Source organism: Melospiza georgiana, chromosome 1 (genome assembly GCF_028018845.1).
Source record: "Melospiza georgiana isolate bMelGeo1 chromosome 1, bMelGeo1.pri, whole genome shotgun sequence".
NCBI lineage: Eukaryota > Metazoa > Chordata > Aves > Passeriformes > Passerellidae > Melospiza > Melospiza georgiana.
Genome location: NC_080430.1, coordinates 128,008,787 through 128,035,458, shown reverse-complemented (window position 1 = coordinate 128,035,458; position 26,672 = coordinate 128,008,787). Strand labels below are relative to the sequence as shown.

At 37.6% G+C, this 26,672-nt stretch overlaps 1 protein-coding gene across 1 annotated transcript; it reads right to left on the bottom strand.

The window, feature by feature from the left end:
• Positions 1-1,332: 1,332 nt before the first annotated feature.
• On the bottom strand, positions 1,333-24,231 carry EIF3E (eukaryotic translation initiation factor 3 subunit E). Its single transcript, XM_058022161.1, has 13 exons — positions 24,100-24,231; positions 22,272-22,386; positions 19,210-19,327; positions 16,427-16,469; positions 15,847-15,951; positions 13,841-13,966; positions 12,278-12,402; positions 11,426-11,552; positions 9,391-9,492; positions 8,608-8,717; positions 3,131-3,233; positions 2,545-2,679; positions 1,333-1,498 (listed from the first exon to the last, which is right to left on the bottom strand). Exons 1-13 carry the CDS (start codon positions 24,187-24,189, stop codon positions 1,460-1,462), a joined length of 1,338 nt encoding a protein of 445 aa, XP_057878144.1. The 5' UTR covers positions 24,190-24,231; the 3' UTR covers positions 1,333-1,459.
• Positions 24,232-26,672: the final 2,441 nt, after the last annotated feature.

Genomic DNA, 26,672 nt, shown 5'->3' with positions numbered 1-26,672 from the left:
TTAACAGCTTATTGCCACCACTTCTTAAATTCCAGTTGCTCAGCCAAGGAAGGGACCTCTGAAGGCCAGAACTCAACTCCCTCCTCAAAGCAGGTTTAGGTCTATCTGGGTGCTGAGGTACTTAATAAACCCAAAGGAGGAGATCGCATATCCTTTCTGGGTGACTGCTTCTAGTGCCTAATGATCTTTTAAGCAATAAAACAAAATATTGGTTTTCCCACTTAAATCTAACTGGATTTTTCCCATGTTTTGTGTCCATTGCCACTGATCCTGTCTCCAGGCAGCCTGAAGACTTGTCTTGTGAATCTACCCAGTAATACAAGAGTAAAAACTCGTCTTCACCTTAAGGCTGAACATCACTAAACTGTTTATCCTTTTCCAGACAGCAAGCAGGAGTGTTGGCAAGCTGAAACGACTTCACACACATAGATGAATCCCAGAACTCAAGGAGTTAAGAGGGAAACAGGCTGGAACAAGCTCAAGGTGAGTCACTGGTGTTTCCCTCAACCCAAAACTGTGCAGTGATGATGCCTCTTCCTTTCCAACATCCACACTTCACCTCAGTGATCAGTCACTATACCTGACAGAACTCATAAAAAGGATCTGTGATTTCTCTTACACATACTGAGGCATATTCTGCAGTGCAAAGGTACTAAGGAAATCCAGGCAAGTGTCAAACAGTAGTTGAACACCCCAGAAACTTACAAAGCCCCTCCAAAATCCAATAGTTGAACTAGAGTTTTTTTGGCTCTCTTATATTTGCATCATTTATCTTAAGAACTTCAAATTTCAGAATGAAAGTTTTAAACCATATGCAGCTCACTTGTCAGGCCTTTTGTAATCCTCCCTCTCGACCAAAAATATTCCAGAAAGTTTACAACACAGGGCAAGATTAAAAATGTGATGTCAAACAGGAAAAATTCTGAAGCATGAACACAAGAAGTCTAGCCAAATTATTCTACATGTAGATTACGTTAGGTTTCACAGAAGATACTGGCTGCAAGTGCCTTTATTCTTCCATGCTTCTCCCTGTAACAAAAAAAAACATGGAAGCACAGAAGATTTTGGCTTGATCACATGTTATGGTCTATTTGTTTGTTCCACACACATCTAATTTTTTTAACATGCAACGTTTGCAATAGGTAAGAAAAATCTCTAAATCCCTGCTTCCAAACTCAGCCCAGAGAGCAAAAGCATCCTTTGGTACAAACAGACCTAACACAACTGACATCCTAAATTTTGCAAAATGTGATCAAAAATGCTGTAGAATACTATTATGTTAAGAAGTCCTTATAAAACAGAGGAATCTATTTAAATTAAACACACACAGACTGATAAAAGTAGCCAATTTTATTCAGATAACATAAGCGCTAACACATAATTACTTTTCTCAAAAAGGTTACGTATTTATGTGCTTTTTTAGTCAAATAAACAGATTTGTCCCCACTGCAGAAGTGTTTCAATAGAATCCAGAGTCTTGAGTAGCCCAGTTGGGTGCCTAAAAAATGAATAAAGATTAAAAGAAATTACTATATTACTTAGTACTTACTGAAATGTATAACACATTAATTTAAACAGTGGGAATGTTGCTAATAATGAAGGATACCCTATAAGATTAAAGCCAAGTGTTCACATACCAGACACACATACTGTAATTGAGTTGTACAGCTATAGAGTCCTCCAAGCTAGTAGTTTCAAAAGGGAGAAATTCTGGAAGATCCCAATATAAATATAGGAATAATTTCTCAGCTATATTTTTAAAAGAAAGCAACGATACACAAGTTTCACAAAACTTCCCATTACCAGAATAAAATAGTGTACCACTGCCTGTCCAACTTCCACCAGTATTTCAGCCAAGCACTGAGGAAGCACAATAAAACTTATAATGTTTAAGCTCTTTTACTGCATAGCTTGTTCTGATTTTTGTTTGTTTTAAAGATGTATGGCTGGGCCTCAGAGCCATCCCCATTAGAGTGCTGTTCTGCCTCAGAGAGCTTCTCATTGTAATATGAAGGGAGCAAAACCAGATGATCTAGCCTACTTTGTTATTTTCACTGGTTCTACTTAAACCTTTCAATGACAACTACATTTTCTAGAATTTCACTTAACAGATTTAACAGTTAGGTTTTTGCACAATTCTCCCTCCATATTTCAGTCTTAAGCACCACTAATTCTCCTTTCAATACCACATCTGCACCGACAATACTTCTGAGTACAACTCACTTGGAAAAGTATTATAACTACTTTCATAAGTGTCACACTTCATAATCTGCCCTTTCCTAGTGGTCAAGGAGACCATTTAAAAGAAGCAGAGCAGCAAATGACAGAAACAGTTATGCAACAGAATAAAACCTAATGATGAAGAGAAAGGCTAAAAGAAAGCAAGAACCACTGTGTTTGTGGTCACTATGTCTTTTCCAACATAATTCCTAGTATTAGAAGTAGGAATAGGCACACCTGGTGAATTAAGGCATAGGTTAAGAATTATACTTAAAATTGTCTCTTAAAAGGGCAAGAACTCAGAAAAACAAAACTTATACTGACCTCAGATCTACCACTCTGATTCAGTTTCTTCTCAATGTTCATAGCCAGCATTTGACTACGAAAAGACAAGCTTTTGGTCTTCTCAATCACTTGCTGATAAGGTGAGACTGCATTGTTGCCCATAACTACATGGCCCTAAAACCCAGCAAAGACAGAACAAATTTAACAATTGCTCAGCATGCAAGGATCTTTAATGTACTACTCTGCTTTCAGAACTTTCACAGGTCTTACAGACAAGCACAAAACACAATAAATGAAATCCACAACAGTTTATCCAGGAACAGAAAGTTTTGATTTCTATTGTTTTTCTTTGCCCATGAAGTAAAAGAAATTTAATGAAAAACCCAACAAACTCACTTGGATCCATCTGGCTTTAAAATGAAAGAGAGCAGGTTCAGATTAGATTACTATGAGGGTGGAACAGAAAAACTGTGGGTGCTGCATCCCTGTAAGTGCTCAAGGCCAGGCTGGATGAGGCTCGGAGAAACCTGGTACAGTGGGAGGTGTCCCTGCAGGGGGGTTGTAACTAGACTGTCTTTAGGGTCCTTCAACAAAAACCACTCCATGATTCAATGTGCAGTCTTACCAGCTTGGAATCCAGTTTGGCATCCAATCGTGCATTCCGGATCAGATTGACAATCCATCTTTCTGCTTCTTCAGGAGTCATATTCAGCTTATCTGCCAACATACTAAAAGATAAACAACTTATTAAATGGCAAATTAAAACCTCTGATGTTGGTAAACATAACAAGAGACTATGGAATACAAGTCAAACCAACACAAAATACAGCACAGTCCAAGATTCAATAAATACTGCATAGCTGGGAAGCTTACTTTAATTGGACTGAAATTACTTAAAAATTACATACAGGCTCTCCTGCCCATCTCCACCTCCACTGAAAATAAGAAATTCATATCCCAAAGTGTATACTTACTCATTCTGAACTACACCACACTGCTTTTAAATCTTGACCTGCACAGTTTTCCTATGTTCCTATTAAACCTTGTCTACACAAACATTCTTGGAAAAACTGTCATTTAATTAATTTCACTATTAACATAAAACCACCACCACTATTAAAAAAAAAAAAAAAAAAGTCAACTGAACTCCTTTTATTCTTACTTAAATGCAATCAGCAGTCAAGAAAGTATAGATTACCTAGTAGAAAAAATACGTTTAATAAGAAAATTTCTCTCCAAAGTTCAGGAACAAGACCCATGAGACAGAGCTTGGTATAGAAGATATGACAGATGCACTATGTTAGAACTTCTTGCGACTTCAAGGAAGGAAGGTGGGGGAAAACAGAGAAAGGAAAACTCTTAATCGAACAAACACTCTTGTCCAGGAATAATTGCTCCTAACAGTGCTTCCTGTGGCTTTCCAGCTAACTCCTCCAGCTTCCTGCTGGCAGTTGGCTCACACAGGGCATTAGTAACGCTCGTTCTTCCATCAGCTTGCAGACTAAGGTAACAAACATGAGGTAAAGGCTACAGGCATGACTAAAAGGCCAGCTGACTACAGTGAGTTGCACAAGAGGTCAATTTCTCACCATTTTACAGAATCTTGCCTAAACATCTTTTTCTCCACCTGAAAAAGTGATTTTTTTTCTTGATGATTATTCGCATCAAGTAACTACTTTACAACATCTACCTGACTGGACTTCTACATACACTTCTTTATACAGTTGTCTCTCCTATATGGTCTTGATCTCTTACCTTTGTCCCAACTATAAAGGCAAATTCCATTTTTTCTACAGATAAACATGAAGTGAATAGAAAAAAAAAAAACCCAAAGTAACTTAAAATACTGAACTTACACAGACTCACTTCAGCAAAATAAGAACACAAATGGGTAACAAGTGTTTGAACTTGGCAAAGTAAGGGGAAGTAAAACCCAAACCCAGTTGCTACTGTTCCAGTAGACCTTTTAATCTGAGTTTGAATGAGCAATTATAAAGGCAGAAGAGAGCAGAAGACATCAGGCATGGAAATTTTTGTGGAATTATCAGTCACCTGGACAGAACGTGAGACACTTCAATACAAAAAAAGTAAAATAATTTTATTACCCCCAATCAGTGATGTTAAGCATTTGACTTGAAACTAAAGACATTTTAAATTGCAAGTACAAGGGGGTGAGTATAATTCTCACATTTCTCTTTTAAAAGCCTTAGTAAGATTTAGATAAAGTAAATTCCCTTCCAGATGACCACAAGAAAGGCTACTGCCACTACACTGGAGATTAAGCAACCCAGCTTTGGGATTACAGTGTGGAACCTCCACTGATGCAGACAGGAGGATTTACTTGTGGATTCCTGACTAAGCAGCATAATGGAATACTGTGGGACCTGCTCAGAGCTGCAACTGGGTTCACAGGAGACCAAACCAGATCACTTCCAATCTACAGCACCTATAATTTCTTTTTCCTTAACACAGTTCTCGTGTAATTAGAGAGTAAGAGGGCATATATGTCTAGAGAATCATTCCAAGCCAGAAACTATGAAGTATTTTGCATTTGTTACTAGCAAATAATTTTACCTTTTTTTATTATATCTACATTTTCCTACTAGCTCAGCTGCTTGAGAAATGGATTTTTTTCAACTAAAAAGTGTTTTGGAACAAACATACAAAATATATGTAGCAACACAACAGAAGTAACACTACAAAAGTATTATTTTCTTGCACACGTATTTGGAAAACTTGAAAATCAGAGAATAAAAATGACAGAGTAAAAAGGATGTAAAATCTGTTTTATCTCATCTTGTAGCTTTGAGACTTACACAATGTTTAAATTTTAGTATAAAACAACTGATGTTATTAGGTAGCAAGTATCTTGCACTGAATAAGAAATAAATTTATTAAAAACCTAGAACTTTAACACATCCTGGACACAAGAGATGACCTTCCTCTAGTACTTAGGGCAACTGGATTCCCTTTTAAGAGTCTCTCCTTGCAGCCTACATTGAAGCAGCCAGGACCACCCAAAGTGCATGGATGTATAACATAGAGGTATTTCCCTGGTAAACTAACACACATGATCAAAAAACATTCTCTATCTTTCCAGAGCAAAAAGCACAGAAGATCTATCCTGATTACAATTCTGTAACAAACACCACTATTCTCCTATCACAGTTAGAACATGTATTTAAAACTCTTGAGATACAAAATACAGCTTAGCCTCATTCAAGTTTGACAGCTAAAGTAATAGTGACACATTTAGATTTACAAATACATATTAACATCACTGATATTAAGGAAAGGATGCAACACAATCTGTATTATAGGTTACCACTGTTTATAAAGATTCCTGATATAATTCAATAAAAATGAAGTCAATTCTAATGAAATACTATTAAAATTTAAAGAATTGTCTACCATATCAAGTTAGAGTTAATTCCAAATGGCAAACTTTTAAATAATTTCTGTCCCCTAGTTATAGAAGGAAATTCACTTATTTGGATCATGCTAGGGCTAGTGTTCCTTAAGTTTTCATTTACTTAAAAGGCAAGCTGAATTCCCCACATGCTCATATATGAACAAGCCCATCTTATATAGTTTTCATGTATGTGCAGTACAAAAGCAGAATGAAGAATATTCAGCTCTCCAATTAAACACAAGTATATCAAACTAACTAAAACAGAATTAGCATCATCTATTACTTCTGATAAACATGATATTTCAAACAGCAAACCAATCACAGGGTTATTTAGGATGTGCGAACTTTAAGTTGCAACTGATACAACAAATATAAAGAAGTTTCCTACTGTTTTTGAAACCATTCTGAATAGCTAAGCAGTACTCATCAAGCACTGTGCTACAATCACTTCGTTTTTTGCTCCAGGATTAGCAGTGGAAATCACTTGTGAACAAGAAAATGCAAGAACTACGTCTCAGCCCAACATTCATTTCAACTGGCTAATTTCCTCAAAAGCAATTCAAATACACTAAGAAATAATTATGTACCTAATTTCATCAGCTCAAATATAATCATTGTTACAGCTTGCAAAGAAATTTAAGGCTGATATCCATCATTAAACACACAATGACCTACTGAGAACCACCTCATTACTGATGACTGATTCCATGTGCAATTAACTTAGGGGCATGTGGTAGAAATGTCCATGTCACACTGAGATAAATGTCTCAACTCTGAATCTATCACTTGCCTCAGAACACATTATAATGCTTATGAAGGACACTGCTACCTATATTTAGGAATTACACATAACAAGGACAGCCAACTACATTTTTTATCATACCTAAAGTTGAAATATCATACACAGCACAAAAAATATGAACTATAAGTAATAAAAACAAAATAAATGGCAATTACCTACCACAAAATTTGATAGAGCTTGCAATTTTTGCCATAATGAATTATTGGTATGTTGCACACAGTTTATCAATATCTTCTGATACGAGACTTGAAAAATTCTTAACATAAACACCGTAGAGTGTTTGCTCATTGACTGGAGTCAGGTAAGAGAGACTTCTTAGAAAGCCATCTAAGCCATCTAGTCTCTAGTTAAAAAAGCTTAAACATCTAATTTCATTGAGAACTTGTGCTTGAAGATGTGCAGTATTCACACCACAAAAAAGATTTCTAAGAAAGAGCAGGATACTATTGGGTTTTATATTCCCCAGAAACCCAACTTTTAAGACCACTATATATATGGGGCTTTCATTCTTTCCAAATACTTATTCTCGCCCCCTTTATGCCTACCATGCAGTACTTCTGCTTTAAGTGATTTTCGACAAAGCATTAGCCCTCTTATAAGAAGAAATATTAAGCATGGAAAAGCTCTGCTCACAGAATGCAGTTCCATTTCCTATTAGGACTGTATGCTTAAACCCAATAGACTAGAGCTGACTAAAATGCTCAAATTCACTGTTTCCTTCTACATCAAAGCCACTATTTTAAGCTGATACAAAGGATAAAAATTTTTCCAGAGGCAATGAAGACAAACATCAGCTAGTGACTAAAGATTAAAAGTATTAAGAATCAGTCCTTTTTCCAACTATACCTATTCATAAAAAAAAGCAATCCTTCGAAGAAGTTTGCAGTATTAAGACAATTTTCTCTAAAATCCTTTTCTTTGAAATCAGGCAGTGTTAAATCCTTTCCTCAGAGGACTAGATGCACTTATTTGCTCTGGATACAAGCTAGTAAGAAGACTGCATTGAACTTGATCAATTCAACAGCCTTCATTTCTCCTGTCTCAAAGATCTCTGCAGTGCTCTCTACCAGTGAGATTTTTATAGCACTCAGAGTTTTTCACTTCCTCCTTTTTAATTTAAGGATGTGGAAATAAGGGAAATGTGGGCAAAGGCCAAGTGGAAAAATATCTCAAGCATACATAATATCTTCTCATTTTGTTTTTTTTTAAATATATATATATATAAAAGGCATCAGACCTGATTCATTTGAAAAGCCTGCATTTATAAAATAAATCTGAATAACCAACAGACATATTTGCTAATAACAATTCTTACAGCTGAATCACTTTGTGTCACAGGGAATTAAATCCATTGTTTTCTATTTAATTAACGAAAAAGGCAATGTGATTCAATAAATTTCAAAGAACATATCTATAAGACACACATGGGTATCTGTATCTACCAAATAAAAATAAATTTAAGCAGTTATTGTATTTGCAGTTTGTATTTACTTAATATTAACACTCTATCTCAACATGTGGAATTGAGGCCCAAATGAGGTATTTCCACCAGGACTTTGGTGACACTGGGTATGAAAGTTCCCATTAAACTCAGCAGAGATCCCACTTAAAATCACAGCAGTTGTAGCTTGAAAGTACTGCTTGTCTGGGGGGACTAGGGGTGGTAGAGAAGGGTTGTTTTGAAGTTAAACACAATAATTAAATTCTGAAGTACAATTATAATTCAAGTACATCACATTAGAGTTATAAAACTAGAAAGAATACTATGCAAATGAGATTCCAGTTAGGATTTCACCTGACAACTGAATACTTCCTGAAGTTTGCACTGTCTGTCAAACTGCCCTCCATGAGTGATTTTCTGAACTGCGGAATGAAGACATTCTCTTACCCAATGCTGATGCACTGATGGATGCGACAGAAAGTCTCAAATATAAAGAGACGGGCATTCTCAATGAAGTCCTCAAGGCACGCCACCAAGAAGAAATCATTCACAAGCACCTGCACGTGTCAGCAGAAAGGGAACAAGGAGCAAACACGTGAGTAGAAAGGTACTGGTAGACACTGCCAGTAAATAATGCCAGTAACTACGAACAGCCCACAGTATACCTAAAAACATTATTGCTATGTTCAAAGATGTGGCAAAAAAGCTATGGACAAACAATATTCCTCATTGTTCAGCATCTTACTAAATTTAAATTGCATGCTAACGTGATCACTGAGGTCTGACTCAAGAAGAGAGTAAGGCTGTAACTCTACTGAAGGTCAAACTCTACTGCTGCCCTTACTACTGAAGATCCTTTCAACACAAAATTTGACTCCCTGCTCATCTTTCACAACAAAAGGCAAATCTGAGCTTTTCTTCAAGCATTTTTCAGAGTTTAATGGAACACCTGAAGCTCAGCCAAATGCATGATTACCTATTTGCTTCTTCTTCTAGAACTTCTTAAATATAACATTATTACAACATTAAAGCTATATTCTTAACAGTAAGTCACGTGTGTTACAAAATGAGTTGTCATAAAACCCAGTATCACTCAACCATGAATTTAAGTTTATCAGAAAACATTGGCAATGTAATCAAAGACCACCTCAAAGAAATTAGCAGTCCATTGTGAATTTTAGAGGTCTTTACTTGAAGGAAAAGGAGTCTTAAAAATATTTTAAGTCTTACTGTTTCACACTCTCTCAGCTTCTTCTGCGCTCCATCAAAATCGAAGTTAACGTACAAGCATTCCACAAACTCTGTGATAGGGTCCCTGTATGTGTAGGACTCCTATAAAAAATTGGGAACATCAGAAATCAAGGCCATGTGGTCACTCATGCATTCCTTAGAGTCTTAAAAAAATTAATAGTGGAAAAAAGCCCATGTATCACCTTAAAAAAAAGCCAAACTTCCAAATTCCTGTTATAAAAGCTACATAAATATGCTTCCTCCCAATAGTCTGGTAAAACAACCAGAGGTGTAGTTTCACCTTCAGCATTTAATGCTGCAATCTTTGGGCTAGGAAACCGTCAAGAGATTAGAGCTGTCTTGGTATCAAACCTCCAAATTTCATAAAGATGGAAGAGTCTTCCTAAATTCTGATTTCAAAGATGACTCCAACATCAAATCCTTCACACTTGAAACTGAATGATAATTCGATTTTCATAGACAACATAGCTAACAAAAATGCTACTTTCTATACACTAAATACTTCGGTATTACAGAAGTTACTCAACTTTCTCAATTACCAGGGAGAGAGACTGCTACATCTATATACAATTGTGTAAATTCAAGTGTAACAAACTTCCCTTTAAGTGTTTCTAATGCATATTACAAAACAACTTAAATCAGTATGTATCAGTATCCGCTTTAGCATACAGTAAAATCAACAGATTAAGGGAATTCCTAAGAGATATTTTTCTTTCTGGATCAGTTATTTTTTCCTTCCCCAAAGAACTGTACTTACAATCTCATTATTTAGATTTAAAATTCAGTTCTATACATGTTTTTCACATCAAAATTGCACTTGTTAACCATTATTTGCAAAATGGTCTTAGAACGAGCGTGTCTCAATTTCAATAAACAAACTGCATACCTATCAGTTCAATACTTGCAAAGATGTTGCAAGTTTAAACAATCTTTTACTGCTACTAAAGCAGCACCACGAGTTATTTCAAATCTATAACACCTCTACTACATCATCATTTAATATCATGAATCATACAGAGTTAGAGGAGTACTAAGAAATCTGACAGGCAATTTCAAAACAAAAAGCCCAATTTGGTATTTTCAAAAGGAATTCCCTAATGGTGTGCAAGATTAAACAAAAGCAAGAAGTTGTAACATGTTACTTGAAGTATTAGAAATTCATCTTCTATTAAAAACTCAATGTCACAATCAGATTTTAGATAAAAGCTGAGTCACAAGAATTAACACTGATTTATTGCTTATGGTGCCTTTTGTGAGCACTAATGCTTAAAAACAGATTAAGTTGTAGCTAAAATGTGATCTTTGCATTGACTGTGCTTTGCACAGGTAGTTTCCCAATGCTTGAAGTGGTTAAAACTGACTACTAGCCTATAATAACTGTACTGTCATATTTATATATATACACACAGAGATACAATATTTATTACTCACAACATTATCAAGTATTTGAAGTGCATTGGTTTGTATACAAGTTGTTTGGTGATTTCAGATAAAAATCCAGGCCTTAAACCCCTGTTGATTGCTAGCAAGCAACTCTTTTATTGCTTTTCTCTGTATCTCCATCCTCATGTCACTGTGACAACAGAACCATTTTCACAAGAATGCATGTGAATTCAAATCAACACACACAATTCAGTGATTTTGAAATGTAAGAAAGAACTCTTATTCATACAACAATTTACTGTACAGATAGTTGAAAAAGAATCAGATCCAAAGCCATTTCACATCTCACTGAATTTTCAGCATTTAGTGACATAGAAAGTAAGAACGGCATGCATATTTTACTGCATGTATGTGTACATGCAGTAGACATGTACATGAAAGGAGAAAAAAGTTATTCCATCCTCCCACTGACTGATAGGCACTTTACTTCAGTAAAAACTTTCACTGACAAAAAATAAGTATTAAAATACCTCAAATACTAACACAGATAGTATTATAACCTTCTTCTATTAGGTTATAATGAAGTCTTCTTAAAAAACAGGCAAAAAATATCAGAAACTGCAGTCCTTACCTGCTGAATAACCTTGACTAGATCTTTCAGCACTTGTCTACGTTTACGAACATCCTTATTTGTTATGACTGCAGTAGTCAAATATCTGAGGATATGTGGGCACATGGTCTGAATTGCATTGAGATACCTAGAAAGAAAAAAACATATGTAAGATTCAGAACTCAAAGGTATACTGAAGTTTGCTGATGACACTAAAATGAGAGGAGCTCTCAACTCCTCAAAGGCAGAGAGGCCCTGCAGAGAGAGCCTGACAAAGAAGTCAGAGGGCCGGACAATCACCAACTGTATTAAGCATAACAAGGGCAAGTGTCAGATTCTGCATATGGAACAGGGCAGCTCTGGATCTATGTACAGACTGGGGAATCAGAGGCTGGAGAGCAGAAAGGGATCTGGGGCTCCTGGTCAACAACAAGCTGAATGTGAATCACAGTGTGTCCTGGCAGGCAGGAGGGCCAACTGTGTCCTGGTGGACACAGAATCAGGCACAGAATCACCAGATGGGCAAGGGAGGGGATTGTCCTGCCCTGTTCTGCACTGGGGCAGCCTCATCTGGGTATTGGTTGTAGTTTTGGGTGCCACAACATGAGAAAAGTATCAAGCTATCAGAGAGCATTCAAAGGAGCAACAAAGAATGCTAGATCTACATGTAAGTCAATCCTCTCACAAATAAATACAGTGTTTCAATTTTCATTTTTAGTCTGGGATTTCCCAAGAATCTTTTGAAATAGCTTTCTACAATCAGAATAGAACAATACCTTCACCCTGCAGCCCTAAGCTCAGCAAGCCTGCATATTTATCACTTGCCTTCAATTTCATTTGAAGACCCACCCCAGATGGTACAACACAACTTACTGTGGTTGATAGAGAAAAAGGTCAATGATGTTGTCTCTCCCTTTAGGATGATTAAAAAACACGAACAAAGACCAGTGGATGAGCCATGTTCTTTGCTGAAGAGACTGCAGTGGAGAGCTGACAGACTAGGAGAAAACATAACATTGGTTCAAGTCAAACACAGCACAAAATTTGCTTGAATACTAATCCATGGAAACCTGTAATTGCCCAAAATTTTGTGATTTTGCATCAGCTCTCTGTAACTGTCATCACTGTCAGGCTGAGTTTGACCTCCAGCTTTTTTGTCATCTCAATGATAAATCTACTGAAAGTTATAAGCAAGATGATTTTCCCAATATTATAGTCAAAACTGCTTTCTGAATTTGCATTTTTATGGTAAGAGCAGACATTTTAGCTCTCCAAGACCACAACACCAACCTAAGTTACTTCCCTTCTTAATTCTGAATTCCTTGTATTCCCTCCTCAGATGTGATCTGAGTAACTACTTACCTTTTCACCTTTTCTGTTTTACTTCCTTTCTAAATCCTCACAAGAACTTTTTTGCCATAAACCCTCAGACTTTAAATAAAACTTTACAATCCCTTTCAGCCAAAGAAAAGTAATTATCTTTATTTAAACCTGCTGATAACAGACAAACAAGGGTTCAGCTCCAAGTACCTGTATTAGCTCCAAATTTCAACAGCACTTCAAACAGACTGCAAAACAACATATTGAGGATGAACGGACATGGCAAGTAATCCTCCCTCTGAAGAGCATGACAACAAACTGCTCTGATTCAATCCTAAAAACCTCTTGGGAGTGTAATAAACAAGTCAAGCAGTCTATTATAACCATACAGAATCATAAAGACAACAAAATTACAGAAGAAATTTTTTTAACACTAATTATCTGCTACATAGACAAGGAACGTCTAGGAGCCAGAAAAAAACTGTTTTCTCAAGACTCTGGTTCAGGAAAGTGAAACTTTCACATCTCTTCTGACATGGCCAGTGAAGCTCCACAGGCAAAGAGGAAGACTGAGAGGTCCCTAATCTCATCAGTTGCTCTGAATTAGTACTGCAGCCCCACTCACCCCTTAAGTTCGTGGTACTCATCTGAACTCAGAATAGCTTTGTTAAGAAAGTTGAATTAGCTGAATACTGTTTCCAAATATAAGCTGATTGCAGTATCTATCAAAAGCACTGTCTTCATCAGATAAAATGGTTTATTTACATGCATTCTAATCCTTCCAGAAGATGAATAGTACAAGTATCTGAAATTTAAACAGCAGTTTCACACAATGATACCTCGGCCTCAAACACATCCTTAAGACTTTTCTGCTTATTGTAAATACATTTGAAAATACAGATGAGAACCTAAGGTGTTAAGAAGCAAGCAATTTGAAAAAGAATGTTTCTTTATTTCTTCACTAGCATCCTTTGACTTTCTCACTGCCAATAAGAAAGTATCAAGTGAAAACGTGGTAATCTACTCCTAAATAAGACTGCAAGTGATTTATAATAAAACTTGAGTACTAACACCTCTAACCTCTCACCTTGCTAAGATGTCCAAGATTTTACTTACATTATTATCTATTGTCTCCTTTAGTCTTGTGAGATCTTCCATGGCTGCATCCCAATTCTGCATCAGGATTTCAGATGCCAGTTTTCCCCAAAGGGAACTCAAAGCATTTCTGTCTGTTGCTGGAACCTATGTTCAACAATAGCAACAAAGTCACACTCTTAGTATTTTAAATTATTGCTAAAAATTATTATTTACTTTTAAAATTACAAACAGTATTTTCTGGCAGTATTTTTCATTTACAAGATACCAATTTTGCATAGTCCTAACTCTCCAGATTAAGTAGGGATTTTTTCCAGAGAAACAGTTTAGACATGTGAAAAAAACAAACCAGTAGTAAAATTTCTTAAAAAAGAAACTAGGAAATCCTGTCAAAAAAAGACAGATTCATGCTGCAGCTAATAAAGCAAGGTTATTACTAGGCAGGTTCCTAAAGAACTCCTAATAGTAGATAACCACCTTCAAAAAGCTAGCATTCCAAACTCTTCCTGCTAATGCCTTGTCCAGAACTGTACTCATTACAGCAATGTCCAGTGGAACTGCAACTTGGCAGCACTCAACCTGCTCCCTGGAAGGGTTGCTCTGAGGTCAAGCTGTGTTAGTTTTACACAGGAACGAGTTGCACTATGCCATTCACAATGTCAAATTCTGCTCTTAGACTGGTTACAATAGTTCTTTCACAGACTATGTTTCATCACACAGGGCTTTGAAACAAATCTTCTCCCATCAGAATCAGTAGCACAAGTTTTACACTAAGCTATTATCAGCACAAAAATCAGTACTCCATTTTTTGAGGTTACTGACATACAAGAACATAATGCTATGCCCAGAAAAAAGGCATGAAGAATTAAGGACAGTTGCCCACAAACCTACTTCCCCTGTTGGCACATAAAAAGAACCTGTAACACTGAAACTCACCTTTAGCATCAAAATTTAGACTTAAAATTCAACTCATTCATACTTTAAGCCCCGTTCTTCTGATTAAAGATACATTTCCCAATTTCTCTTCTTTAATTACAGTCATTTACAGAAATTTTTGTGGTTTACTCTAACAGTATTTCAGAGAGTTAAGATTACCTTTAGATGGGAATACAAACTAGCAAGGAAGAGCATCAAGGTATGAACCACTACATGTTTTCAACAATCACTACACAAATGTATGAGATACAATGCTCACAAGTCAGTATCTTCCAGGCAACCCAGGTGCCAGTTTAGTAGATAGTGAGTTGAGAAGGTTCACACGCTCTGTGCTGGTTCCAAATCCCTTAATTAGAGGTAGCTGTTCACAATAACTGCTTTTAGGTACCACAGCTGTTCCAGCTCCATTATCAGGATTTTTGAGCAGTTACTCTGAATTTCCATTTGTTAGTAAAGCAGCACATTCACTGACCACCAACAATAAATTTACTGTGCTGGGATTCTTACAAGACATCAAATCTTTAGTCTCAAAATTCACTCCCACCAGTACCAAATAATATGAATTACAACAAGATGAAAAGAGTTGCTTCAGAGACGATGGATCTGGTTCTACATTTATCATGTGAGCTGTCTACATTTCATAGGGAGATGACTTATACTCTTAAATCCATCACAGAATTCAAGAGAGGACAGACAGATCAGAGTTCAGATAAGGAGCTGGCAGTTCCCCATTACCAGTAATTACATTCAACCCACCTGCAAGCTTTTCACTGCTGTTGACTACATCTGTGCACAAAATCAAGTATACTTAAAAACAAGTATTCAATTCATTGTATTATATAATTAAATGTTACAAGACATACAAATTCAAAGAACAATTCTACTTGAAAATAACGGAATTGCTGAATCATAGTGATGATTATTAACCATTACTGTAAACTTTGGCATACAGTAATGACCTCAAAAAGCTATAAAGTATTATATGGCAAGAATGATATAGACAATTTACTGGTTTAAGTATTTCACTGAAAATAGCACCAAATAAACAAACCAAAAACTAAACCCCAAACCAACAACCAATCAAAACTTACCAGAACCCTGAAGAAGTAGAGATATTCTGCAGCTCCTGAGTAGTTACCACATTCATACTGGAATTTTGCATACCTGTAGAGTGTATCTAGGTACTCCTGCCTAAACTGAAAAGGAATAAAATAAAAGCTTTTATTCCCTAGGAAAAAAAAAACAAACATGCTGTCACAAGCTGATTTTAATGGTAGAGTAAGAGTTGAAATCTGTAGCTTTTCAAAAGACATTGTACATAGGAAAAGACAATAGAAAACTATTATATTCTCAATCCATGCCATGGAATGAATGTTTATACCAATACCAGAAAAAGGTGAAATCTTGCTTAACAAAGTAAAGCACATCTAAGTTACTAAGTTACCTTAGTTATCTAAGTTACTAAGCCAGCATTAATTTTAAGCTCTTTTTTTGTTATAAAAATTAAAAGTTCAAAGGCTTAAATATGTTAGCATTAGGAATTCTACCTATTAGCTACATTGACAGGAGACAGAACAAAATGCTAGGCCATGCTTGGTCAAAACACTGTCAGCTGTGAGGGAGTTTGGGCAGACATCCACAGAACTGAATTCCAGCAGCTACAACACTTACCCCGTGCTTCTCAGCTAAGTAGTCAAACAGCATCCGACCATCTCTATAATAAAAGGACAGAAAGCACTGCTTTTACACAATAAATTGGTAGCCACCATGCAACACCACACAATGCAACACAATTTTAAAGGTAAAAACAACAAAGTGAGCATGAATTTGATGTAAAATTCTTCCACTTGTTCAAAAGCAGCTGCAGTCATCTATTATTGGTGTCATGCAGTTTCAAAATCTTAAAATTATTCAAATTTTAAGTAATGAATGCCACCTGCAACAATAACTACAGTTAGGAAAGAGTGGAAAGTTGTTTTAAATTTGATAGCATCCTTAGCTTTCATATGAAAGTTAAATTCTGAATTATAGCTCTTCCCACTCTCATGTTCCAATTTCAAAGCAATTACTCTAGACAACCTTGATTTTAACAAATGGGGAAAAAAATGGCAAAGACTAAAGTAAATAGAAATAGAACTTATCCTGTTAGCACTGAGACAGAGTGGGTCACAAGAATATCTCTACCACAGCCAATATGAGCAGAATACAGAACCATAAATCATAATCATACTACTAAGTTCTTAACTTCTATATTCATGTGATCACATCTCTGAAGACTGTTTTTTATTTAACATTAATACTAAAAGAACAAGCATTATTACCCATATCAAAGAGAAGCCTCCAGGAGGCAAGCTGTAAATTCCCTGAGACAAAGACATAGTAAAAATGGTATGAGAGAGAATATTTTCCCATTTACTCTGAAACCAACTGACTGCAAAGATTTGAGTTTGTTTAATTGAACTTCTAGTACAAGATTCTACAGAGAAATGGCAAATTGCCAAGTGAGCCAAGAATGACCATCCTCAATCATACCTCTGAAAGCAATTAAATAATCTCATGGATTTGCTACAGTAAAACATACTTTGAGGATGAGGAATACTGACTATCACTCTCAGTAATTTTTAAGTCAATGTCCTCCAACAGTTGCTTAGAGTAGTGAAATGTTTTGGTTTATTCTTGAAAGAACTTCTACCTGCAAATCTCCTTTACTCCTTATCTGCCAGAGCTGGATATTCCAAATAGTGCCATCATGGAGCAAAAGTCATGATCCAAAGTCCCAACAATATGCAGCTATCTGAATTTGATACAGTTTTAAAATCACCAGCAGAAATTCCCAAAAGAATCAAAACTTGTTTCTACTATCTACAGCACACTACTCAGGTCTAGACAGATGGGACATATTTCAGCCAATTCTATCAATTACTATCTAACCCAAATAATCTGGATCAGAACTACTCCTGCACCAATAACCAAAACCAGAACTTATGAGCTGTGAAGTTTCCAGATACTTTACAAACACAAATCCCATACCAGTTCTAAATCAAAACTTGCTGCAGATGAGTAGTAGGGCTAATATTCTATAGCATTAGACATATGCATTTATATAGCATTACATATACAGCATTCAATAAATGCATTTATTGAATCTATTGTCTCTCTTGCTCCCAAACAAGGCATTTCCAATTTGAAGTCCATACTATTGACCAACTTTTGCAAATCAAAATCAAGTAACAGCACACTCCCCACGAAATGCTGCTTTTTTACTAACATTTTTCTAGGCTAATTATTATTAAAAAAACTGGCTAAAAGCAAAGCAAGAATTGGACAAGACCTCTGTAGATTCGATTAGATTTGAATAGTTTTAAGAGAGGCTCAATTGCCACAGTAACTGAGACTTTCACTTTCAAAGCTGCATCACAGGTATATTCATACAGAAGATTTCTGCAAACTAGAAAGAAGAGTTTGTACATTCAATACTTTTCTAAGAAATTCCAGAAGCAATGTTACAGTCTTCCTACTGTTACAGCATCAGTGGATGCACAAAGCTAGCCAACAATAAACCCAAGTACAGGCTTCACCTTCAAATTCAAGTTAAGCCATAGGTTCTCTGTCTGATACATTATGCTCTATTTAAATTTTAGGGCAGGTAAGGCTAAAGAAGGAAGGGATCCAATTATTATTCCAGTTTGCCAGACACATTTACAACAGCAGTAACAGCGACTCCTATCTAAAGGAAACAAGGAGTAATTTATGCCAAACAAATACCTCTCTGCTGAAAGTGGAGTTACTCCTCAGTGACTACAGATGAATTCTTTCCTACAGAGCCCAATTCAAGTTTAACCATGGTGAAACTCTGATAGATCTTAGATACAATGTGCAGACAAACTCATTCTACTTAAATTACTTCGCATAAGAAAATTAAAAATAAACAACTGGATGCATCTTAAACAGACTTGAGCACAACCTTACACCAAAACTTGGAATGGTTTAGGGGTGGAGAGAGTAAGTGGGAAAAGGATAGAAAACCCTGAAGAAATATGTGCTCTGAGGATGAAAGGATGTTCATCCGTCAGGCCTCCCAGACTAATATGACACTCCGTAACCTTTTCTGGAAGAAAATATTAACTGTTTCAGCCTCTTTTCCTTCAAAAAACAAACCAAATCAAAGCCAAACAGAAATTAACCTGTGATTGGACTGCACTGGATGATGACTGTCACTTGTAACAAGCTGATTCACAAACATTAAAAACAACAGATGTCTTTTGTACAACAGGGAAAAGCACTGAAAAGAGCAAACTGTGTCCAGCAATTTCAGCTACCTGACCACGAGCACTACTTAAATACTGTATGAAAATAAAAATGTCTTTCTTGCAGTTACTACACAGAATGCACTCCCAGCATCAACACTTGGGAGGTACCAGCAAGCCATCCTGACAAATTATGTTAGACATTACCTAGTGGACTGCATTTGCCTCGTAGTCTCTGGATCCTCAAACATCTTGACAATAGGTTCTGTTTCAGCTTGAAGCTGCTTCAGCTGTGCAACAACAGTTGTTCTCTTCTCACGCAAAGCTGAGCACAAACAAAAAGACTTGAATAGAATGCTTTAAGCTTTTACATGAACCAGCCTGTAATTACATGGTGCTGACACTTGAATGCATCTTCCCAATTCCTACCTCACCTGTCCTCTCAGTCAAGCCTCAAACCCAGCTGTGTATAACAATTCTGTAACTTAGTAAAAACTCCTAACATTTGCTTTTTTTCCTCCTGAGTAGAGGCCACCAGAGAGCAGGTACAGCTGGAGCAGTCTGTATTAGACAAGGTCTCTTCAGGCTTCCATTAAGGGAGAAACAGCCTTTAACTAAGTTCACTTATTCCAAATAAACTTGCAAAAAAGTAAACAATCCAGTGATACCACAAAGACTGATTTTCTTCTGACTGATGATCAGGTTCTGAAAGAACATTTAGAGCATACTTAACTAAAAATTGACAGGAAAAACTTCCAAGCAGCTCAAACTGCAAAATTACCATTTTGAACATTCTGTGCTTAATGGAAACATTAAGTCCTTTATGAAAAGCTGTTAGGAAATTCAACTAAAATTTTTAGGGTGATTATCTTACACAGACCCCAAATTCCTCACCAAGTGCAAGTAATGCAATAAAATCAAGACTTAAAATTTAGAAAAGTGTACATGTTTAAAAAAAAGAAAAATCACCCTGACTTTGGCTATGTGAAACACATGGGATCAGAGAAGCCAAGACAAAAGCCCAGGAGATAAATGCAGGAAACTGTGAAAGTGAGCCACACACCAGAACACTTAATGCCACGGTGAACAGAGTCAACATTTCTTTCGTGATTTGACTACACAGATATTTGAACAGGACATCCAAGGTGGCTAACACCATAATGGTGACCCAATCTAAATATGAGAACAACTTGCCTGACAGGAAGTGTTCCAATAAGGAGAAATTATCTCCACCTGCAGCTGACTCTTGAGATTATAAAAGAGGAAGAAAAAACAGATGAAAGAAAAACATTCAGTTGACTTACTAAGAATACGAAAATGTTTTCCTGCGACATCTCCTGGGTGTGTAATTGTAAGTTGATCTCATGGAAGACAAGACAAAAGCAACTATAAATCGTGCAGGGACATTTCTAATTATAACTGTGTAAGTGAACTTAGTTTTAAGTACTTTAAACAGGGAAGTCTTAGAAAAGGATAGGGCAAACTTCTAACGGTGCCAGTGATTCCACAAGTAAGAACGACCTGTCCATGCACACATTGTGACAAGCACTGCTACAAGAAGATGACACCAGAAAGATCTCAGAAGTGAAGGCCTTTGCATAGGAAGCTGTGCAAGCAAGCACCCTGAACAACGTGTGAAAGAACTAGCTCTGCTTATGTTAACTGAATAAAAATCAGACATCAAACAAAAGTAAGACATTATTAAAAAAAAAAAAAAATCCCAAAAAAACCTGCCAAAATGATGAGGTAAAATCCTAAGAGATGTTGTGTTTTTCTTATAGTATTTGCAAACAAGTGTGGAAATTTCTGATATTTCATGAAGGCAGAGCTCTCCAAGGGAGAAAATTCATTCAACTTTCTTGCAGCTGTGACCTTATGAAGTTATACTGTGAGACAATCTGCTTAAGTAACTGGCTATGATGAGAATTCTGAAGACACTTGGAGTAGTTACTTTGTGGAAGTCTGCTAGAATTGCTGTTCTTGTCTTGCCTACTTCTTGAGTATTTTACTCCTTAATTACTACTGCTAACAGTAATATTCAACAGTTTAAAAAGGCTGAAGCAGGGAAAGGAAGAGGAATACCTACTCAGCATTGAGATTTTTTTTATAGCCTTGATGCAGCCTGACTTTTTTAATCAGTAGAACTGCTAAGTAACCTAAAGGTGAAGCTATTATTATGACTGTTTCTGAGATGACAGAAGTGAAGCCCCCTGGTTCTCACTACATGTCACAGTACACATGCCCACAGCAATGCCCACCTAATGCCAGCACAGACTCAGCCAGAACACTGACTCCCATGTCCATCAGCCTATCAATTCTCCTCCTCCAAAGAGGAGAGTGGCCATCTCTGCAGCTTCAAGAGCCTGAAAAGAGCAAGACCCAGAGGAAGAAAGCAACAGCACCCAAGTCTCTTCCTCCTAAGATGCAGGCAAAAAAGACTGTCATCCCAATAGCTAAGAAAAAGGTGAGGAATTCACCAACATGAAAAACAGATGGAGAGATAGGAAGGCAATGGATATTGAAAGACTAGGTCAGGAACAAAATGAAACACACAACCCATAAAAAAAAAGAACTGGGAAAAACTGTTAAAATCAAAACATGCCTGAAGAATGGAAATTAGACAAAGCTAGATAACCTATTTTCTCCCCATTCCCAAATGCTCCTCAAGATGATAGAAATTTAAGTAGTAAACAGAGAAGTTATCAAAATCATGGATAAAATAGTAAAAGATCACATTCATTATAATCTTAAATTTATTTTCTCCTAGAGAATCAGCAATTCTTATATTGCCAAAATTGAGGAAAACACAGGAAGAGTTCCAGGAAAAATCTCTCTCAAACTCTAAAAATCAGCCACAGTCAGACAAATTAATGGAATTACTTAGAATGCAACTCTAGTCTTGACACACAGGATGCTTTAAAGAAAAAGTCACCAAACAACACCAAATCATGCATGTGTTTAATCTGAGAGATGAAAAGCTACTACACCTCCATCAGTTGCAGTGCAACACCTTTAAAGTGCTTGAAATTACCAAACCAGCACTGAAATACTCAAAGAGGTCACTCAAAGGTGAAGTTCCTGACAGACCAACAAACCCAAACTTCCCAGGATTAGGGCATTCTGTTTTTGTCAGTATTGCACATCCTTGGGTAATGCTGAAGTTAAACAGCACTCCAGTTTTTGTACACAACAAGCAAATACCACTAGTTATTTATTATGCTAGACAGAAAAGTTGAAAAACAAGATTTACATTTAAATGAGCAGCTTACCATGAGGAATTTCATCAGAATAAAGATTTTTGTACACATCCATAGCAAAATCCACCATGTTGGTATCACTAAGGAGATCCAGTTTTCCTTGGAGCAGCTCTTTTTCATTGTATATCTGAAACGGGAATTATTAACAGATTCATCTGAATAGTGCTGAAGTTTCAATTCATATTATGTATTACTTTTGTGACACAGTTTATGGACTTCTGTTCAACTGAATTGTTTTAAATATCAAATCTCACTGCCCTACCATTAAGAGTACTAACTATAAAGCCTCTATGCATTTTCAGTCTTGACAAAATATCAAATATTTCCTGCTATCTATGGAAGCAGGTACTTCAAAAGTTAATTAGAAGTAACTATACTAGTCTCTTAACATAAATAGTTATTCCTATGGCAAAATTACACACATATTTAAAAAATTAAAGAACCTTAATCATACTTTTCTTTTAAAGTACTGAATACTTTCCATAAAATAAAATGCTAAACAGTGAGGACTAGTTAAATTATTTAAAGTGGATTTCGAAGAGATGAACAGGAATAAACTCACAATTAAATTGTAGGGCAGATTAATCTAAAATATGTTGCTAAGTCTATAGCATAAAAACAAGTTTAGAGCAGCTACGTAATTGAATGTGTACTTTTAAACTTTTCAAATTGTTTTTTAGAGTTCATATTCCATAATTTATCAGAGAGTTGCAAACTGCTGTTAGATGCTGAAGATGTAGGCAAGGGCCAAATCCAGTACATTCCTCAAAAACATATTTGCACAAGAGCCAAATTGCAACTCACCATACCACATTTGTGCACATCTCAGACACAGAATCTGTTCAAGTTGAATTCAGCTCTGAACACTGCATTGCTCAAAACTAACACCACAAAATTAATTGTTTAATTAACTTCAGCTGATACAAAAATGCTAATGTACAAATGCCCCCAAGATGAGAGGCATTAAGCAAACTCCACGTGCTACACATGACAGCTGGCTAGGTCAAGTTGTCTCAATGCAAGCATGGTTTAACAGTTCGTATCTAAAGGCTAAAATAACACGTACTTTAAATTCAAAACTTACATAACTTTACCCATTTCGCTCCCATTTTAAAATAGTTTGTACTGATTAGTTTAGTCGAAAGTATCTGAAGTATTCATCTGAGGTATCTCCAGCATTACTATTCTCTTTGCAGCAATATAACTTATAAATATACAGACGACGACCAACAAAGGATAACTCCAGAAGGGATTTATATTTGTTTCCAACACAAACTCGTGATGACACGGGTTTCAAATTAAAATTAGTTAGTATCATTGGCGTAACCGCACAGACGGCCCAGAGCTCCGGCTGCGGGACGACCCGAGCACCAAAAGCTGCGGGGCCACCGAGGGTGTCCCACACCGCGGGACTGCGGCTGCAAGGGAGAGCTTTGACTTCTCCTTTCTCCAAACAGAGGCGAGGGAAAGACACCACGCCAAATCGGAAGGAGAAAGCGCAGCAGGTCGGCGCTGCCTCGCAAGCGAGGGGCCGCGGAGCTTCGCGGCGTGATCACGGAGCGGCTCCCTCAGGCCTCCTCTCGGCCCTGCTCCCGTCTCTGCCCGGGCAGCCCCACACGCTTCGCCCCTGGACTCACGCAGCACAGGAGCCCTGAACTGCTCCCTACGGAGGCTCCGAATCCCCCACGGGCCGCGCCCGGCCCGCGCAGCGCCCAGGCCCGCGGGAGGAAGCCCCGGCCGCGGCACACCAGGCCCACGGGAAGCACCGGCAGCTGCCAGCAAGGCCTACCCCCTTCCCGCTCCCACAGCCAGCTTCCCCACCCTTAGGAGAGACACGCACCTCCTTGACAGAGAGGAATTCCAGCAGCGGGAAGACCAAGTGCCGGTCCAAGAAGTGCGCGATCCGGGTGGTCAGGTCGTACTCCGCCATCTTGGAGCCGGGAGAGAGGAAAGGCAGAGGCGCGACGCGGCTCTTGGGGAGGCTGCGCCTGCGCGGCCCCGCCCCCAGCGGCGGGCAGTCGGCGTCTGCGCACTGCGCGGGCCCCGGCCAGCGGCCAGGGAAGGGGCAATGGCCGCGCCCTCCCCTCCCTTTCCCCTCCCTTTCCCCTCCCTTTTCCCTCCCGTTCCCTCCCCGCCCCGGCGCCCGGGCCGCTCTGGGAGCGCTCCGAGCGCGCGGTGTGGGGGCTGCGCTTGCGTGGGGTGAAGGCGCTGATGGAGCGTGTGAGCAAATGCTGGGCGACACTTAGGGCACCCTGGGGCACAGTGGGATTTCGGAGGGGTGAACGTCTCCCGAAAGCAGCTGTGAGCTGTGGGTGCAGCCCCCACACCTTGTGCGATGAGTGTGAGCTTGACTTGGTCTCGGTCTAATCTGGTAGTGAGAATCTGAAAAGGAGCCTAAGCTGTCCTTGGCGCCCAGTGAAATGTTTGTTAAGGGTTGATCCATGTTGGCCATGTTTCCAAGCTCTCTGTGGGGAGGCTGTACCAAATGAGATGGAAAAAGGCTGGGGAGCTGCTGGACAATGGCTTACACAGGAAAATCCAAGCAAGTGCAGAAATGTATTTGCTAAGTTCAGCAGCAGAAATGGAAGAATCAGTAATACTGCTGATAGCTTGCTTATAGCTTCCTTATGGCCATTGTAAAGAAGCATTGGCACTGGCTGCCCAGGGAAGTGCTTGAGTCTCATCCCTGAAGGTGTTTAGAAAATGTCTGGATGTGGAACTTAGGGACATGGTTTAATGGTGGACTGGATCATAGAGGTCTTTTCCAATTTAAATGATTCTGTGATTCACCATGTTAACTCACCAGAAAGATAAAAGGTTTCTTTTCCTGTCACACTTTGTAAGTTTTCTAGTGATTTTTGTCAGGACACGCAGTTGAGTTCAGTAAGTCAAGCCTCATCTCTTCGCATAAAGCATGACTAAAACCTTTGTCATTAGGAAACTTTTCCTTTCATGAGCAGAGGCATAATAATTTGTTTAGTGATTCACATAACTACAGACTATGTCTACGGTAGCTACAATAGCTGTTCATGTGGAATAGCAAGTTAGTATAGTTGTAGTACAGGTTAATTTTAGACTTGGATGGTTTGTTTTAAATGTAAATGAGAGGTAAGGAATAAGAGGGTCATAACACTTACTAAGCCATTATTCAGGCAGCTAGTGATGTTCTCCCCACCTTAACAGAAAGATGTAAAGGCTATAGAATTGAGGATGTGACAGGCTGGTTTTTAGAGGTAAGACTTCATTGTACCTTAATGATGCCCTGTAAGGGAAAAAAAGTATGCACTATGAATGAAGTAATTCTTCATGTGACACTGAATTGTTAACACTTCCATGTAAGTCTGTGATATGTGTAATTTTGTATTAATAATACTCTTCTAAGAGCATCATCTGTAGAAAGAATCCCTTTTTATCTGCAAGATAGCCTAGTATTTTTCATAGTAGTTGTAGATACTGTTTACTTTGATACCTACATATCACTGATGTCATAGATAATCTCTAATGGTGAAAACTCTCCTCCTGTATTATTTTTCCCATAATAACAGTGTGGGTTTCATCAAGGCCTGTTCAAACTTGCCACTGGTTTCTCCTCACGACAGTCAGATTACAGAGCTGCCAGTGGAAGACCCTCAGCACTACAAAATGCTAAAGCATCCCAGGCCCTGTACAGTGCTTGGTTTTAGCTGATGAATTACTGTCTGAAACAGGTACAGTGATGAATGAAAAGGTGTCAAGAACTAGCTGGGAAGAGCCTTTTAGAGAAAAACCATAAGACTTAAAACAATACTGTGCCAAGACAAAATATCAGGAAATCTGTTTTAAATTCCCTCAGTGAAACATACACTGTGCTTGGGATTACTGTTTTAAGAAGAGGGTGTTTAACTGCTTTGGCTGTATCATCTAGTGAGATATTCACCCTCTTGATAAAATTTTTCTAAAATACATTTAAACTTTCATGGCAGAACAGTCTTAGCCAGTCTTAAATGAATAACAGGAAATGTGAGTTTATTTTGAACTGTTGCACAGACACCTGACTGAGGAATTACACAAAGCATAGTACCTCTAGGCCAAATTTCATTTTTGACATAGAACAGGCTTGAGACCAAAGTCCTCTAACCTAATGGAGTTCTTCCCTTCTGGAAATTTTGTACTTAAGGTTCTTAGCACCAATGTACTTAAGATTGCTAGTTTGGTTAATGAAATAAAACCCATTTGGCTAGAATGATCTAGAAGATTATCCTAAATAAATCAGCAGGAATGTATCTTGCTTGGTCTAAGTCTTTTGATTTCATAATTCCTAAATAGTGAGGAAATTTTATCTGAAGGATTCTGTTTACATAATTGGTTGTCATTTATCTCATTGTTAACATGACAGTGGAATCCAACATTCTTTGAATTGTTAGAAGTAAATAA

What these genes read in the sequence shown, in the direction of transcription:
- EIF3E (XM_058022161.1), bottom strand. Translation starts at nt 24,189, where the DNA reads ATGGCGGAGTACGACCTGACCACCCGGATCGCGCACTTCTTGGACCGG. An exon ending in TTCTGATGAAATTCCTCATG is followed by an intron (nt 19,328 to 22,271) that starts GTAAGCTGCTCA and finishes GTTTGTGCTCAG; the next exon opens with CTTTGCGTGAGAAGAGAACA. An exon ending in AGGCAAATGCAGTCCACTAG is followed by an intron (nt 16,470 to 19,209) that starts GTAATGTCTAAC and finishes CTTTTATTATAG; the next exon opens with AGATGGTCGGATGCTGTTTG.